This window comes from Orbicella faveolata, unplaced genomic scaffold, assembly GCF_042242905.1.
Source record: "Orbicella faveolata isolate gen_17 unplaced genomic scaffold, um_ofav_v1 contig_13, whole genome shotgun sequence".
Classification (NCBI taxonomy): Eukaryota; Metazoa; Cnidaria; class Anthozoa; order Scleractinia; family Merulinidae; genus Orbicella; species Orbicella faveolata.
The window spans coordinates 19,908,123-19,927,001 of record NW_028301540.1 but is presented as its reverse complement, the minus strand read 5'-3'; the positions used below and the strand labels follow the sequence as shown (position 1 = coordinate 19,927,001).

The 18,879-nt window shown below is 44.5% G+C and overlaps 1 protein-coding gene across 1 annotated transcript; it reads right to left on the bottom strand.

Annotated features, from left to right (window-relative positions):
• Window positions 1–1,021: 1,021 nt before the first annotated feature.
• Window positions 1,022–3,833, bottom strand: LOC149115504 (uncharacterized). Its single transcript, XM_089284968.1, has one exon. The coding sequence runs from the start codon at window positions 3,785–3,787 to the stop codon at window positions 2,912–2,914; it is 876 nt and encodes a 291-aa protein (XP_089141094.1). The 5' UTR covers window positions 3,788–3,833; the 3' UTR covers window positions 1,022–2,911.
• Between the last annotated feature and the right edge of the window lie 15,046 nt (window positions 3,834–18,879).

Sequence of the window (18,879 nt, the reverse complement as noted above, 5' to 3'; positions counted from 1 at the left end):
TCCATAGACCTTTCGTTTTCTTATCATTGAGTCTGAGGCCAGAGACTTTCATGAAATCGTCAAGCATTGCAAGGGATGAAAGGAGAGATTCACGTGACCCGTGTAATATAAGTGTTGTGTCATCAGCATACTGACTTAACTTAATTTTCACATTATTTACATAAATTCCTTTTGTATTAGCATTTTTCCTAATTGCTGTGGCCAGCACCAGTAATCGGTGTTCAAAAGAGTAATGGGCCTCCAATTTTTGCTGAAGTATAGTTCCACATCCTTTTTTGGAATTAGTTTTATAACCCCTCATCTTTGTGTTACAGAGAGGCAGCCAGAGTCAAAAGCATAGTTGAGGGCCGCGAATAAAAAAGAAGAAATGTCTTTCCAAAAAACTTTGTAGAATTCTGCAGGAAGTCCATCCGTGCCTGGCGTTTTGTCGGACTCCATCTTCTTCAGGGCTTGAAAACATTCCCTGAACTTTTAACAGGTCACGATCTAAAGTCTAAGTTGATTTCAAACTTTGCATGATTCGTTATCATTCCTTTGAAGTTTTGCACAACAGATATGTGAACTTTGCTGCCCAAAGAACGCAATATTTGGTTTGTCTATCGATAAGTGAAAATGTTTTCAAGAACTAATTCACTAATGCAGATCAGTGAACAAAATCGTTAATCTGGAGTTCCCTCTACGAAGGAAACCCAACCTCGAATTTTCCTCTGCTTATTCATTGAAATTGTGGAAAAGGGTCTGGATGGTCTGCACCGGATTCACTCTAAATCAAGTATAAAACTTTGTACTGATACGACCGGTTTTGGACTCCCAGTGGTAACTGAAGAGTCGAAAAGATACCGGCACGTTTGGCTCCCAAAGCCTCGCCGGCAAGCCGGGGTCAAGTGGGGCCACTAGAATTTGCCAGTATCTTTTCGACTCTTCACTTACTACTGTCACGCCCCGTAAAAAATCCATTTGAACTTTTTGCGGTTACCACTATAACCAAAAGAATGTCTGAATCAGACAAACCGACACACCAAATTGTCTATCAACTTTATTGGTCACAAAATTACAATATAATTAAAAGAAGAAAAGGACCAATAGGAATTGCGCGAACGGGAAAATAAAGTTACCCATGCGAGGCGCAACCCTAGAAGCTAGTAAGAATGGTGATAGAAAATCTTAAATTTGATAAAAATTACAATAAAATCTAATAATTACTTATAGTTAAAAATTATAGTTAAATCTAATTAATTACAATAGTTTAAAACAAGATGCGGATAATATTAGTCACAGAAAATTAAGAGCGGTGGTAAGGGCGGTTACGGAAGAGGAACCAGGAGCAGGGCATGTCAATATCATAGGTAGTGTCCAGTAAAGTAAAATAAGTGGCGTGCAAAAAATGTTTGAATAAACTTGGGCTAGAAAATTTGTCTTGAGGGGCGAGATTACAGATAGTGTTCCAGGATTTTACAATTCTATTGAAAAAAGAAGCTTGAAAAGTTGCGGTTTTACAGTAAGCAGGTTTTAGTACGAGGGTGGGGTTCTTAGAGCGGGACCGGCCATGTGTGGTAAAAGTAACATATCGTTCAATTTTTAGGTCAGTATATCCAGAAATACAGTCATAGAGAAATAAAAGATCTCTCAGTTCCCTGTCATATGTTAGTGGTAACAAGCGAAGAGTCAGCAATCGTTGTTTGTAGGACATCTCGCCGATTCTAGTTCTTAGTATCCAGCGAGTGGCGCGCCTCTGGACTCTTTCTAAGATTGTTCTCAAATTGACACTAGCAGGAGACCAAACTTCCGTGGCATAAGTAAGCTGTGACTTCACGAGAGATAGATAAAGTGTCCGCCTTACTTTGATGTCGGTCATAAGTGGGCAAGTTCTCTTTAAGAATCCCAGCATTCTATTAGCCTTGAGTACAATACGCGTTACATGCGAGTCCCACGTTAGATTTTTAGTATATAGTTACACCGAGGTCTTTTTCTTCCTGAACGCGTTGCATGTTTACCTCGCCAAGGTGATATTCATGATTTACAGGTGTTTTCTTTCGCGTAATTGTTAGCACTTTGCATTTGGAGGCGTTGAACTTCATATCTGATTCGTGGCTCCAGGTGTTTAAACTTGTCAGATCCTGCTGGAGAATAGCACAGTCCTTCACTGACAAAATAGTACGGTGCAGCTTGGTATCATCAGCATACAGAGCGGTGCTGGTTTGCTCATGGATGACATCAGGGAGGTCATTGATAAATATCACATAGAGGAGTGGGCCGACAAGACTACCCTGGGGTACACCGGAAGTGACCGGTAGACGCTCAGAGGCGGTGCCGTCAATCACAACTCTCTGCGATCTGTCGTTTAGGTAGTCAGAAAACCAATCTAACAGTTGACCTGTGACACTGTACCATTTCAGCTTTTCAATAAGAATGACGTGATCAACTGTGTTGAAGGCCTTGGCAAAATCAAGGTACAAAATATCCGTCTGTTTATTTTTGTCGAGTGCCTCCCCAATTGAATGGAGTACGGATAAGAGTTGCGAAGAGCATGAACGGGAACGCATGAATCCATGTTGTAAGGATGTAATAGATTGCGAGACATGGGAATAAAGTCTATTACAAACGCAGCGTTCCATAACTTTACTCACAATTGGTAAAAGTGAGATTGGTCTGTAATTTTCAGCTGGCTCTAAAAGATCTTTTTTATGAACCGGAGTAACATCAGCTGACTTCCATTCTGATGGGAACCGCCCAGTACGCAGAGAATGGTTGAATAGGGAACAAAGACTTGGCGCGATCTGCTCACTGCACTCTTTAAGAATACGCGCAGGAATTCCATCGGGGCCAGTGGCTTTTGACGGATCCAAAATAAACAAGCAATCTCTTACCTCGTTGAAAGATAGTGTGATCTCAGAAAGTTCCGTATTTATTCTCATGGGATACATTTGCAAACTGCGTGCTTTGTCCTGCTTGGATGATGTAACACAGAGCAGAAATAAGCATTAAAAAGCTCAGCCTTTTCGGCTGCAGTTTTTGCTGATTTCCCGTCAAAGGTGATCTCAGTATTCGAGCCCGGTCGATGATGTAGGATAGCTTTGTGATAGTTCCAGAATAGTTTAGGGTTTTCCTTTAAAGAGCCTTCAGTTTTAAGGAGATAGTCGCAATGTTTTTGTCGAACAAGTTTCTTGATTTCATTGCTTAAAGATCTAAGCTTTAGCTTCTGTTCCACGGTTTTGTTTTCACGATATTTCCTCAGGGCATGGTACTTTCTGCGTAATGCAGACTTAACTTCCCTGTCTATCCAAGGAGGAGAGTTGGTGTCTCTAATGGTCTTCATTGGGACACATTCAGCAACTGCTGCTAGAAATAAATCTTTCCACCGAGACCAATAGATGTCAACATCGTCGGAGTGCGACATGTCAGAAGGTAGCAGCTGTAGGCGACTTCGCAGATCGTCAAAATCTGCCCTTTTGTAGTCGTACGTTTTACGGCGCACACGCTTTGATCGCTTGAATTTCAGTCGGATAAAAAAGTCCACCAAATAATGGTCAGAGGGAAATTCATTTTGCAAAAGAGAAGTTGTAGAAACATGGTCTATGACTTCGGAGAAGTTACATAGAAGCAGATCAAGTTTGTTTCCAGCAATATGCGTTGGACCTTTGATAAACTGACGAAGAAAATTATCCTCCATAAGGTCAGAAAAAGCTTCCTCTTCCGCCGTTCCGCCTAAGCTAGTTGAGGTAGACTCGTCCAGTGACCATTTAATTGATGGAAGATTGAAATCGCCAACTAAGACCATACAGGCCATTTCGGAATTTTGTTGAAGAGAGTGGTTCAGCAGATTTAGATCGTCAGGACCAGGCTCTGGATGATAAAATGTGTAAAGGATAACTGGTTTAGAGCTATCCTTAAACAGCTCAACGGCTACAAGTTCGATTTGTTAATGGGTTTAATTTAATTTGTTAATTTAATTTAATTTAATTTAATTTTGTTAATTTAATTTAATTTGTCCAAAACGTCCAAAACATGCATCAAGGCCTACACCGAAGGTTTCATCTTACAATCCTTGAAAGACCGCAAGAATAAATATCATCAGGGTAACCATGAGTTTCCCCTGCCTTTTTCTATATATCATCTGCAAATCTTTTTTTTCCTTTTTTTTTGGCCTGTCAATTCTGTGCGCCATTCTGAGGACATTCTGTGCACCATTCTGCAGACATTCTGCAAGACTGATTTTCGATCGCGGGTTTGCCACACTTTCTGCCCGCTGCAAAGCCTTTTTTGGCTTTCTCTTGCCGCACGGCACCTCTCTCTTGCAGCACGGCAGCTCCTCTTTGGCCTGTTTTTGGGCTGCTTTTTTGGCCTGCTTTAGCCCCCTTTGGCCAGCTTTGCCTTGCTTCGGCCTGTTTTTGTTTGGCCCGTTTTTTGGCTCGCAATGGCACGCGTTTTTTAGGCCAGTTTGGTCCGCTTCTGCCCCCCCGCCCCCCCCCCTGGTCCGCTTCTGGCCCAATTTCTGGTCCTGCTTTGGCTTTTTTTTTGGGCTGGCCTTAGACCACTTTCCGCAAACTTTTGGTCTGCTTTGACCTGCGGTCTGAGAGCTTTAGGCTGAAACACACAACAAATTTTGCAAAACTGGTGGAGGAGCCACCTCGCCCGCCGCAGATGCATTGGACGTCGGCACCGCAAAGGTATTCCATGGAGCTGGTATGAAAAAACGGTTGCACCCCGCGCTTCCCTTTTGAACAGTTTCGGGTTTGCAAAAAAATCTACGAACAGCATCACGAAAATCGCCCTTGCAAAGATTTGGCCGCTCTGTGCGACTATGCCACAACTTTGGAAAGCGAGTTTGATGGCCCGCATTGTCGGCTACATCGAAGAAACAACGAAAAACTGGGACCACGGAGAACTCTTGGCGGTAGCGTATTGTGGGGACGTGGTTTTCTGCCTCCCCGGCAGCAGGATCTCAGCCTAGACGCTATTTCTACACTTTTTTTGCCGCAGAACAAAACTGGCTGCCCAATTAGAGATTAGGTTTCCGAATCATGTACATTTTGTAGAAAAAGTTTCTGCAACTTTCCAAACGATGACAACACAAAAAAAACGTTCCAAAGCATGGGGCTGCGGTGCCAAAAATGGGTGGGCCAGCATCTTCTTCTCGAAAACGCGCACGACAGCAACCTGCTCCCCAACATCTCCGAAGCAGACTATCTGGCCGGAAACCTGGGACCAACAAACTTGCGCCCGCTGGCTGGGCTGCCAGGATTCGTCGACGACAGCTATGTGTTTGGATACCTCCGCCGAGAAGACTGCATATTCCGGGGATGGCATCTGTCTTGCAGAGCAGGCCGAGGGGTACCTCCCGGTCTGTTTGGTCCACATGGTGGCGGCTCGGCAGGCGGTGGCAGCGAGCTTGATCTGCGCCACCGTCGCGCAGATCGAAAAAGACACAGGCTGGCAGGCGCAGAAGAAGTGAGCCGAGCTCTACCCTCAAGCGCAGCCAGCGGCCCCGTTTGTGGCGAAGTGCGACGTGTCCAAAATCCCTCTGAAAACACTGCACGCTGCGCTGCCCGCTTTCAAAAAGCACATCGGCTTCGGTCTCTATTGCGTTGACTATACCTAAGACTTTTCTGGAGTCTTAGACCGCGAACGACCCGTGCGAAATCTGCCAGGCTGTAAAGGCTTCCGGGAGCAAGGGGCCAAGGACACCACCCTTGAAGAATGGACAGCAACAATTCTGGCAAACACCGATTCCGTGGGCAAGCACATGTACATCTGGATACAAAGGACGGAGGACAACTGGATGGTCCGCAAGAAGACCTACAACAAAATCGTGTCCAACTTCGAAGCGGGGGACAGACAATTCGAGATCCAGGAGGCCACGAAGTGTCAGCGCTTTTGACAAGGAACCGGGAAAAATGGCTGCAAGAGCTCCGAGAAACGCAAATGGGCGAAGAATGGTGCCGGCGCGTGTGGGCGCAAAGGGCAGCGGCAGAAGCAAAAGAACAGGAAAAAGCGAGAGAGGAGCAAACCACTACGGTGTGGGCAATGCGGGCCCTGCGCCGCCTTGTAGACGCCTCTCTAGAATTGTTCGAAAAGGCCGAGGATCTATACAACCTAACACCGTTCTGGCTGCCTGCGCTGGGGAAAACAGGTCTGCTCGCAAGCTTGGTGCTGGAGATAGAGCCGTCAAAGGACTTCCAAAATCAGGCTGGTGCAACGATCGTATGAAATGCTATCCAAATAGTCTGCACCCCAGAACCCAAAAGGCTCGCCTTCTTTCAAACCCTCGCGGCCGAAGTCGAAAGACAACAGCGAGATCTCGGGAAGACATCTGGCCAGAGCACCACCCCCAAAAACAGCGCAACGAAGAAAGCGCTCGACCTCCCACCAGGCGAATACACCTGCCCTCGCTATGCCTGGACCACGTTTCGAAACACGCCGAGGGTTGTTTTGTTCTTGCTCCTCCTTGGAGAAGATGGCACCCCCACAGCAAACGAGGCAACGCCCACGTATGGCTATTTCTTGCAAAAAGAGGTAGAAGCGCTGGGGGTGCAGCGCTAGAAAAACCCACTTGCGCTGTAGGCTTCGCGACGAGAAAACCACGCCGACAAAAAAGAAGGACCAGCTGGCCGTGCTGGCCTAGACCTGCAGACTTTCTCGCCACCATCCTGGGAACTTTCTCGCAAAGCTGTGCACCATTCTTTGCAGCCAGTCATTCTGTGGACATTCTGTGCAGACCTCTGTCAGCTTTTTTCTCCCATTTTGGGGATTTCTCGCAAAAGTGCGCGCCATTTTGTGTCTATCTGCGAGAATTTTTTTGCGGACTTTCTGCAATCTTGCTCACAAAAGTGTGTGCCATTCTGCAGGCACAAGTCTGCAGACGTTCTGCGCACACTTTCTGTGGGCATTCTGCAGACGTTTGTGTACCATTCTGCAGGCACTCTGTGGACATTCTGAAAGCTTTCTGCGCGCCATTTTGCAGACGGTTCTCCCAGAAACGTGCGTGCACTTCCTGGCAACATTCTGCGTAGCACCCCGCGCGCCTTCTGCAGACTTTTGTGCACCATTCTGCATACTTTTGCACACCATCATACAGGCTTTCTGTGGACTTTGCACACCATTCTACAAGCTTTCTCGCAGAAGTGTGCTCCCCTCCTTGTCCACGCTTTCTGTGGATATTTTGTAGACATTATCACAATGCACAGAACGGTGCGCAGCTTTGCCAGAAACTTCGGAGAATGGTGGCGAGAAAGTCTGCAGGTCTAGGCAGCACGGCCAGGTGGTCCTATTTTGTCGGGTGACTTTCTCGTCCCCAAGCCTTCCGCGCAAGTGGATTTTCCTTTCCTCTAGCGCTGCTGCTCCCCCCAAGCGCCTCTACCTCTTTTGCAAGAAATAGCCGTACGTGCCTGTTTCCTCTTTCGTCGTCGGAGTGCCATCTTCTCCAAGGGAAAGAAAAAACAAAACAACCCTCGCAGCGTTTCGAAAAGTTGTCCAGGCATAGCGGTGGAAGGTGTATTCGCCGGATGGGAGGTCGAGCGCTTTTTTTGTTGCGCTGTTTTTGCGGGCGGCGCGTTGGTGGAAGTGCTCTGGCTGGGTGTCTTCCCCGACATCTCTATGTTGTCATTCGACTTCGGCCGCGAGGGTTTGCAAAAAGGTGAGACTTTTGCGCTCTGGGTGCAGCCTATCTGGATAGGATTTCATACGATCGTTGCGCCGGCCTGGTTTCGGAAGTTCTATCTCCAGGCGTCTACAAGGTGCTGTAGGGCCCGCATTGCCCACACTGCAGCGGTTTGCTCTTCTCTGGCCATCACCACCAGAAGGCTTTTCTTGGTTTGGCGGCCGCCGAGCAGCAAGGTATTTCTCCTGTTTGCTGGGCGGCTGGACCATAAAAAGCGCTTCTTCTTCGAAGGTGCAAACTCTGCCAAAAGCTTCCTGCACTTCCTGGTCTCCTCTGGCTGCGAAAGGGTTGCCGAGGGGCAGCTGTACTAAGAGACCTCGATCCGCGTACACTCTCGCATTTTCACGTCCGGGTGCAGGAAGGTGCGGTGCAGTTGCGAGTTGGGGCAGTTGGCGTAGTCGGTGAAGTGCGTGCCCTAACGGCTCTCGGTTGTCCCTCGTTTTGAAGTTAGACATGATTTTGTTGTAGATGTTTGTGCAGACTGTCCTGTTGTACTCAGTTCTTTGTATTCGGGTGCACACGTGCTTGCCCACGGAGTCGGTGTTTTCCAGAATTGTGACTGTCCCTTCTTCAAGGGGGCTGTCCTTGTCCCCTTGTGCCCGGAAGCCCTTGCAGCTTTGCAGATAACGCACAAGCCGTTCGTGGTCCAGGACTCCAGAAAAGTCTTGGGTGTAGTCATAAGAGACCGAAGCCGAAGATGCCAATGTGCCTTTCGAAAGCGGGCAGCGCGGCGTGCAGTGTTTCCAGAGGGATTTTGGACATGTTGCACTTCACCCCAAACTCTGTTTGGGGGTAGAGCTAGGCCCACTTCTTCCGCGCCCGCCAGCCTGTGTCTTTTTCGATCTGTGCGACAGTGTCTTGGATCGTGCTCCCTTGCACCGTCTGCCGGGCCGCCATCATGTGGACCAGACAGACCAGGAGGTACCCCCTCAGTAAGAGGCTCTGTTGGACGGCGGCGCCGATGTTGGTGACCACCTTCTTGGCGGCCCCCTCCTCGCCTGTTACGTAGAATAGATGCCCTCCCCGGAATACGCAGTCTTCTCGGCAGAGGTATGCAAACACATAGATGTCATCAACGAACGCTGGCAGCCCAGCCAGCGGGCGCAGGTTTGTCGGCGCCAGGTTTCCAGCAAGATAGTCTACTTCGGACACGTCGAGAAGAAAATACGGGCCCACCGACTTTTGGCACCACAGCCCCATGCTTTCAAAAATTTTTTGTGTTGCCGTCGCTTGGAAAGTCGCCGAAACTTTTTCTATATGCTTCGGCAATCATATCTCTAATTGGGCAACCAACTTTGTTCTGTAGCAAAAAAGTGTAGAAATAGTGTCTAGGCCACGGTTGTGCCGCCAGGGAGGCAGAAAGCTACATCCGCACAATACGCCACCGCCAAGAGCTCTCCGTGGTTCCAGTTTTCCCAAAGTTGCAAGGCGGCCAAATTTTTCCAACAGGGTTTTTCGCACTGCTGTTTGTAGATTTTTTTTTGCAAACCCGAAACGGTCCAAAGGGGAAGCGCATGGCGCAACTGCTTTTCCCTACCAGCTCCATGGAATACCTTTGTGCTGCCGATGTCCAATACACGTGCGGCGGGCGAGGTGGCTTCTCCACCAGTTTTGCAAAGCTTGTTGCGTGTTTCGACCCAAATCTTGAAGACCGCGGGACAAAACAGGCCAAAAATGTGCAGAAAGCGGTCTAACGCCGGCCGAAAAAAAAAGCCGAGCGGGCCAAAAAAAGAAAGAACCAAGGCGGCGCCAAAAGTGGGGCTAAGCAGAGAAAGAGGGCCAGAAGCCGACCAAAGAGGCTTAAAAACAGCGGGAAAAAACGCGGGCCAAATAGGGAAAAACAGGCCGAAGCAAGGCAAAGCTGGCTCAAGGGGGCCCAAGCAGGCCAAAAGCAGAGAAAAAGCGGAGAGAAAGCAGGCCAAAAAAGCGGCCCAAAACGAGCAAGAAGAGACCAAAAGCAGCCCAAAAACAGGCCAAACAGGAGCTGCCGTACTGCAAGAGAGGAAAACTGCGCCTTCCGGTAGTGTGCTGCCACCGTGCTGCAAGAGAGATGTGCCTTGCTGCAAGACAGAGGTGTCGTGCTGTGAGAGAGAGCCAAAAAAAGTTTTGCAGCGGGCAGAAAGCGTGGCGAACCCGCGATCGCAAATCCGCCTTGCAGAATGTCCACAGAATGATGCACAGAATGTCCACAGATTGGTGCACAGAATGTCCACAGAATGGTGTAAAGAAATGGTGCACAGAATTTCCACAGAATATCCACAGAATGACGCACAGAATGTCCACAGAACGTCCAGAGAATGGCGCACAGAATGTTTACAGAATGTCCACAGAATGAATGGTACTTTCAAATTTTGGCGTCCTCACTTGACCCCGGCTCGCCGGCGAGGCTTTAAGAGCCGGGGAGACGGTCTGAAGGGGCGCCAAAATTTGCCCGCATCGTTTCGACTCTTCACGTACTACTGTCACACGCCCCTTAAAAAACCCATTTGGAGCTCAGTTCGTATCCCCTACCGAAGCAGATCTTACATTAAATGCGCAAAGGTTTACGGAACACTGAAACTGGTAGAATGGCTCCATTTTCGCACTGGCTACACTCTTTTCCAATGTTTTTCCAGTGTGTGTGTGTCATTGTTTGCAGAGTAAACACTCTCGATCTCACACTTAAGTTGAATCGTCCGCAAAAAGCTGGAGATGACGCATTGAAGAATTTGTGGTTCAGTATTGACGTAAAGAAGTTTGAGGAGGCCTTTTTCATTTCTGATCTAATTTTTGATCTAGAAACCTCAGTTCTTCATCATTCTAGGTTAGGGCTTTTGGCTTAGGGCCCAATTTGGTTGGTCTTTTGTTGGCATGATTAAAATGGTCATTCTCAACTGTACCAGTACAATGAGAACGAATTATAAAATTTTAGTTGTTAGTATGAAGGAGATAGATATCAAGATGAGTCGCAATGTTGCAATGTTGTTCAAAATGATCGAAAGTTTGTGTTTTCGGGCTTGTCACGTAATCATTGTACGAACAACCTGTCCGAGTTGAAATCGAGCTTTTTTATATCAGTGTTTACATTTTGTTTTGTGATTGGAATTGCGGGCGGTTCTATCAAGTTCTAAAAAGCAAATCTGAGTTCTGGGAGATGTAAGACGGATACAGGAGAAGGAAATCATTGTCATTAGTCGAGCCTATTTCGTATGAAAGTAGAATAATCTCTGGTTTCCTTGAAAGTAGTCATTTTTGTAAAGGCACGTAGAGACTGCACATACCGTTGCCGTACAGCAAAATCTTAATCATTTGAGTTTGGCGGGTAAAACACCGTTGTCAGCCTAGTCCCTCGCGGCCAAAGTAGCCATAGTAACACCTCGCCGTAGCGCATCTTAAAGTCCCCAATGACGACGTCTATGGCTTTTCGTGAAATCGAAGACTTTTTCATGGAACTCGAGAAAAGGACTTCACTCAGAGGAAATATTGGCGATAGAGGCTGTGCGTCGATGACTGTTGTCATATCCGTAGTAAATACGTCAGTAGTAAAAATGTAGATGTAGGCATTTTAAGACGCGCTACGGCGAGCTACTACTACGGCTACTTTGGCCGTGAGGGACTAGGCTGACAACACCGTTTTCTCCGCAAAACTCAAACGGATTAAGATTTCGCTATAAGCAAAGGGGTGTGCAGCCTCTACGTGTCGTTATAAAAATGGCTTCGTTCAAGGAAACCGGCAGGGACTTTATTCTACTTTCATACGACATAGGCTTGATAAATGACGAGGATTTCCTTCTCCTGTATGCGTCTTACATCTCCCAGAACTGTCAAATATTCTACATCAGTTGACACTTAAACGTAGACTCGAAAAGCATCTTTTCTTGAGTGCTAACTACTGATGCTGATTTTTATTGTTTTATTATGGTTTTACAGTTTTTAAATTTAGTCAATTTTAGACAGTTTTGGTAAGATTTTGGTTAAATATGCAAGAATAATTTCAAAATGTGACCGATCCTATGGCTATTTGCTATGTGATCTTAAAGGGGAGACGCCCAGTGACCTCCACCTGCGAAACCGATATATTTCTATGCGAATACGCTTACTGCAGAAAAGTTTAAAACCGTCGTGTCACGTTGATACTTTCCTCATTTGCATAATACAAAAACGTAAATATCTCTAAAACGAAAAAGGATATTCCAAAAAGAAAAACGCCATAGTTCTTTACTTTGAAAAGCCTTTCAAATAAGCAGCAATTATTTTTTTACTTCATGGGCACTTTAAACGTGAAGATTGTATCCCCGCCAATAACAAAGAGTGAACAACTAGTAGAAGAATCAAAACCAGAAACTAGAGGGGAAACTAGTAAAGAACATAGAGAATCTACCGAGGAGGAAACTACTCCAACAGCAGTTGAAAAAGAAGTAATGAAAATCGTACCCAAAATCTACAAGGCTGATGCAACACAACGTTTGGATAAAATCAAGGAAAATCGTGATTTATTACACTGGAACGAAAAAGGGGAATTGATGTATGAAAACAAACTGATTCCGGGCTCTCTCAACTCTCAACTTCTGATTGGAGGAGAACGTGTCACGTGGCATGGGGCACAACTCACTAATTCCCTAAGGCGAGCAAAACTCACTAACTCCCTAGGGAAACAACAACTTCAACTTTCGACTCGCACGTGATCAGGTCGTGCACCTTGAAACGACGGCAAATTTGTGTGTCAGTCGGCCTGATGTCAAAAAGGCCATTGAAGTCGGGCAACGTTTCTCACTAGAGAAGGCATTCATTATTCAAGAAAAGGGATTTATAATTCTGTAAAAACAGATCAGATTAACAAAGGGGAAAATTTGAACATTTTGTGTCCTCAAGCTTTTAATTTGGCGCCAAAAATGGGTCGCCCGCGTTCGGCAACTCGCCCTTCGATTGTTGTCGCCACTCGCTAGGTAGGAAAAAAGTTGTGCCATTTACAACAAACTATGCTGTTCCTCGTCAAATGAAACCTAGAATTCTCGAGTTAAGCATTAGAAGAAGGCAAAGCAACTCAAGTATTGTCGTTACGTTTCTGAACTGCAAAGAAAAAGACTGTTATCATGTCGTTTCGGTAGGACAGCTCGTTCGCCTCGGAGAACATTGAGGGTCTCGGGGAAACAAAACTCACTGTTTCCCTTGGGGCCAGTCATTGAGTGCTTAATAATCTTCTTTATTTTAAATAGTTACAGTCTTCCAGGTCATGTAAAGTAAAAAGGCAACTTACATTCCAGGATATAATTTTACGTACCGTTGGGCTCCAGATTCTCTAACTAAGCGACCTGCTTTCAAAAACCCAGCGAAAATAATGTGCTATCTTTATAGGATGCCATCACTGCCTCGTGCATAACGTTTCTGTGTTCTAAGGTAGATTTCGAACTCAACTTGGCTGCCATTTTGTTTTGGTCTTCTCAAAATGTCACGTGATAAGAAATGCCAAGATTTTTTGAGATTTTGTACCACGTGACTCAGCCTTCTTCCGATAAGCGCTAAGCCGCCATTTTAAAAATCGTCGAGGAGAATGCCCTGGGAACGAGGTTGTCAACGTCACAACCTCGTTCCCAGGGGCTCTCATCTTCCCGACCCGAGTTGGGTCTGGTCACGTGTCTCCCAGAAATCTGGGAGATGACATTTAAATTATTGAAGGGAGGGGCGGTAATCAGGGGCGGTAATATTCTGCAAACGCCGAAGAAAACTTTTCCATCGTCTGATAGCGGAAATCCAAGTTGCTGTAGGTTGTGTGGTTCAGTAAAGGACGTTACACATTGCAAAAATCTCCTCAAGAAGGCGAATGAAGAAGCCGAAGCTGTGTATGGAAGATCTTTACGTCGGAACGAATTAAGACCACACCTACAATATAGGTCTTGTGAACGGCGATCCTTCAGAGTATTCAGGGCCTTGATCAGCAAAAGCCAAAGTCACTTCGAAAGGAACGAAAGAGTGAAAAGATTAGTCAAAGATTTATTGAAGTGTCACCTCGAGTCACCGCCCGCGTCGGCGCCCCGAACTATGCAGAGCGCTAAGGATGATAGAACGACTCGTCGCGGTCTGAATTTCGCCGTCGCGGCTGAGAAACTAGGCCCTTAAAGCTGTGTTCACATTAGGCCGAAACTAGGTCTGATTACGAATGAAACATGTTTCGTTATGAAAACTGTTCACATCAGACAGTGCATTGCGTGAATCATGGTTGAAACATGATTATTCTGACCATGATTAAAACAACCTCGCGAGGTAGTTTCAATCATGATCAGACCAGACACGTTAAAAATGGCCGATGGATGCCGAGAGGAGGCGATTGCCCAAAAGAACCAAAATTGGGGCTATTATGAGGCCAAATGTTTAGTTGAAATATGGGCCGATGAAGAGATACAACGGCAATTATCGGCGATGGGTAGAAAGCAGAATATTTGGGAGAACATTGCCGCAAAACTTAACTAAGTGTAAAAAATATATGCGAGTACCATAAAACAGCATAAATTACACAACCATGCATGAAACGTGTTTGAAACCGACATCTGATGTGAACAATGCAATTACAAACGTGTTTAGGCGAAACATGTTTCCTTGAAACGTGTTTACTTTAATCATGTTTCGGCTTTAATGTGAACCAGGGGCCCGTTTCTCGAAAGCCCCGGACACTTTCCCGGCCCGTGAAGCCATTTTTAGTTCATCTGTATCTAAAAACAGGGAGGTGTATACGCCTGAAACTTCTTATATGAAGAAAACCTCTGTTCATATTAAGAACATGTGAATAAAACAGCTCTATAATCATAAGGTTTGAGATTTTACTACGGCTTTCCGGGTGCGAAAACTTTTCGGGACCTTCAAGAAACGGGCTCCGGGACGGGACGAGTCAGGACGGCTACCAGAAGTGAATTTACTCAACCGGGCAGGCGCACGAGAACTCTCGACTTATCTCTCTGCTGTCCTCGCCTCGTCCAAGCTCGTTCCCAGAGCCTCCGTTACCCGAACCTTCGTTACCCTTGTTCAGCGGAACGAGAAAACGAAGACCTCTTGGATACAGCGTTTTCGATAACAGGATTCTTGTCATATACATTTCGCCGATAAAAGTAAGATATAAACTTTAAGGTAAAAAGCTGTTAAAATTGAGTCTTAACGTTTTCGATCTGTTTGATCATCATTTTTAACCATGAATGGGCAGTGGTTAAAACTTCCCACGAGAACACCCTAACCACAAGTTCTCTCCACTGCCATTCATGGTTAAAAAGGAGAATAAAAGAAGCGCTCTACATCGCACGCTTCCGTCCAGAACTAAACAAACAGGTGCAATCACTGGACTTCACCTTGTTCCCCATGGGAACAGGTATTACATAACTGACATTACCTGAACTATAAGAACGCTGAGCGTATGCATATTATTTCACTCTGATGATGATCAAACAGATCGAAAACGTTAAGACTCAATTTGAACAGCTTTTTACCTTAAAGTTTTATATAGGATTCTTGTTATTCCGGTTAAACTGCACAGGCGTGAGCGTGTAGTTCAAGATGGCCTCTCCCTTGTTATGGATGAAAATAAGGGAATTGTGGAAACGATACTGCCTTCGCCTTGCAAAAAAACTCAGTTTTCCAAAGGCATCTTTTGGAGATCTCTCGTTGAATGAAAAACAAAAGAAACCTTTTGTTTTGCTAAACGACGAAGTCACTCCGAAGCGTGGCATTTGCCGCTAGTTGTTCGAACCGATACAAGTTTTAATATTCATATAATTACACTAATCTCCTCCTGTTGCTTCGTTAGCGCAAGTAAATAAGGCGCTGAACGGGCCTGATTCGAGTTTGTTTTGTCGTGACACCAGTTCTATACGAGGTCGGCCGACTTTTTTTTGCCGGTCTATTTCTCTGCTTCTTTCAAAAATCAAAACATCTATTTTTAAAAAAACCGTGCTGTTGAAGCTGCTGAAAGTAGCCGTTTAAGTTTGCGTCGCGTCGAAATCCACCTTCGAAGGATCCGCTCCAAAAGGTGCCGCTTAGAAAACTGCGTTTTTTGCATACGTCATTTCTTGAAAACGAAGCGCAAATCAACAAAAACAATTACGCAACGATGCTTTCATGTCAAAAACAAGTCAGTGTGCCAAAAATTAGCTCGATCCAGCAAAAATTGAAAATCGGCCCAAAAAGCGATGTACGCCCTTTTTGCACGAAATTCTTCAATCGCTTTTTTGTGGCAACCTATTCAAGTCCAATGATTGCCTCATGATACAAAAGGATTCTTGGTTCTGAGGTTCTCACAAATTCATCCCTGAATGTTGGCAGCCTTGGAATATCTATGATCCCTTTCCAAACCCAATAATTCATGGATTTCCTCAAAAAATGCTGTTTTTTACCGTTAACTCGGTTTTTTGGCTGCCACGACCCTGAATTGGCCTCAACTTTGCTGAAAGAGCGATTTCTTACCGAGGAGCAAGAGTTCACTGAGGATTAGGTACCAAACTGTACAATGTTTCACTTTGGAGCATACGCATAGGCCAAAAATTGGACTTTTTTTTTTTGCTGGCCTGATCCTTTTCCATGCCCTTTTCCTTTCCTTTTCCTCGCCCCATTTGCTCTTGGTAGCTTTTGCTCTTCATATCCTTTCTGATAACTGCAAAAAGTTCGGTGTTGATTATGTTTTAAGTCTGGCGATGGAACCTTGATCGATTTTAGGTGTAATGGGCCATTTAACAACCAATTTTGCACCAAAAAGTGCTCATGCTTCGTTCAATTAGCTATGTCATATTGCGGTTGACATTCAAAACGGACAGTTGTGCGGATAGATCTATCCTAGCTCTATTATCTGCTTATCAAGAATATCTGTTGACTCCTAAATTGATGACGTCACAAGTGGTACAAAATGCATGACCCCTCAGCGGACGAAAACGTCAGTTTGCCAGTTGAAGGGTTAAAACAGAGGAAATCATAGCTATGACAGTTGTGTAGATGTGGAATGTTAAATATATAGTACAGATTTTAACAATGTGTGGTTCCAGAAAATATCCATACCCCCCTGCAGTTTGTCGTTATGCATTAGCCGTCTGGAGGATAATGCATCCTCTAGTGTAAAAACAGCCAATGTATATCAAACAGTTGAGTGTTTCACCACATACCAAACACCTTAAATTGCATCAGAAATACAGGGCTATGCTGTGCTATAATTTGGACTCTCTTCTCAGTTTTTGAAAATGTGTTAAATTGTCGTCGTGTTTGTTATAGTCATGAGATAGAAGTCAAAGTAATGAGTAGAACTAGTAAGACAATCTCAGATAGTGCAGAGTGAAACTGATAGCTCTGGCAAGCTATAGTCCCACAAGTACTCTCCCCTTTTCCGTTCACAACCGGTTTGTATTTTCCCCTTGCAGAATATGAACAAACAGAAACCTTGATAAGACATAACCTTAGCAGTGATTGTTTCACGTTTGTATTTTCATCAAGGTCCAAAAATAACTTACATTAACTGTTTGTCGCGACAGCCTTAAAATTTTACTCTGGTGTTTTACCTTGATTTTCGTTAATTTCAATCCAATTTGTAAGTTGAAGCAGCAAACGTGACAATTTCACTTCCCACGCAACTTTGTAACTTGATACTTTTATGCGAAGGTATGTATAAAACCCTTGATTTCTCTAAAACGCACGGAAGATGTGCTCATTTTTTTCACCGTTGGAGATAAAAGGAAGAAAGTAATAAATATCTGATGAACAAATGAAAGAGATTTCAACGATTTTGTTTTACTGAAAAGGCAAATTTTCTTTGCATCGATAAACAAGAACTAATTTAATTATCAAATAGTCACGGAACACCACTTTCTTATTCTGTTGCCACCTGTTGTTGTTAACAATAAAACCATTCAAAATTAATACACCATGATATCAATTAATACAACTAAGAAGCGGTTCAACGAAAAGCATTTAAGATAAACAGCGCTAATTAGCCGAGATATGTCCTATATCAGTGAACGAGTTTCCTCTATAGAGACTGACTAAATTAATTTGCGCTTTCATCAAGTGCCACGGAGTCTGCAGCAATATTCGAGCACTTTCCTGGTTTCTTTGTCAGAAATTTACAATTTGAAATGTTTTAATGCCACTAACTCGGGAGCTTATTGGTCATTCTTTCTTACAGAGACAACCGCTTCGGAGGCTGCAATGATCTTACTCAATAAAGCTATCTATCTTATTAAAGGAAGAAATAAACAGTCCGTTTATAAGGAGAAACAATCCGTTTCCCTTCTTTATTTGATCCTAGCATACGTATCAATTGTAGTTTGAAAACAGCAGATGATATTTGTTGATCTGACCTAGGGGTAATTCCAAAAGACACGCAGTCACAGTAGCGTTTTTGACACGAAAATGGGAGAAGTGGCGTTACCTGAGAAACAACTGCCGTTTTCGGTCAACGCACACGACATATAACAAACCGCGTGGCTCTGGGGGTGGAATTACCCCTAACGATTCTAGAACGCATGCGTTTTACATGTTGGGTTCTACCACAAGGGAAAGCACTCAACGTTTTTGTGTGATCTCGTATGAAATGTATCTTCCACCTAATGTATTAGTCAACATGAACGATAACTAAGCTGCGCATGCGTTTAGGGCAAATTAGTTTTGTCCTTAAGAGAATGGTACAACAAGGAAAGCAAGGGGTTTTCTGAAACAAATATATAGCGTTGTGAAGTTATTACAGAAGTAACGTAGGTACTACATGGTTTACCTAGTGTTCACAAGTACCTGCCCCATCCCACCCAATCCCCCTTCCTGCAAGGCTAATTAATTAATTGAAATTAATAAATTACACACATTAAATTTTACACCTTGGTGCCATAGTCCTTTAGCGACGTCAACCCCCACACCATCTCAATAGTGCACTCTGCACTAAAAACAACATCAGGTAAAACAGGTTTCACAACTTCTTTCTCAAGGTTATACCTTTTATTTACTGTTGACACTGGCAAAATTCACTGCTTGTCTAACTGGTAGAAAAATAAAAAAAGTAACAAACTCAAGAACTGCAAAGAAACATCACCACCCAGCTGTAATTCTGTACACAATGAATTTTGTGGAAACAAATGGTTATGTATTAAAAGAAAAGAGATAAATTATTGTAGAGTGGCACAAGCAGTACATATGTAGATCATCTATTTCTATTGTCTTTCTCTGGTAAGTAAGATTTTCTTGTAAATTTGTTATCACCCATAAACCTTTTTATAACAGTTTTTACT

Bases quoted from the DNA above. Each gene is read 5' to 3' on its own strand.
- LOC149115504 (XM_089284968.1), bottom strand. From the start codon at position 3,787: ATGGCCTGTATGGTCTTAGTTGGCGATTTCAATCTTCCATCAATTAAA.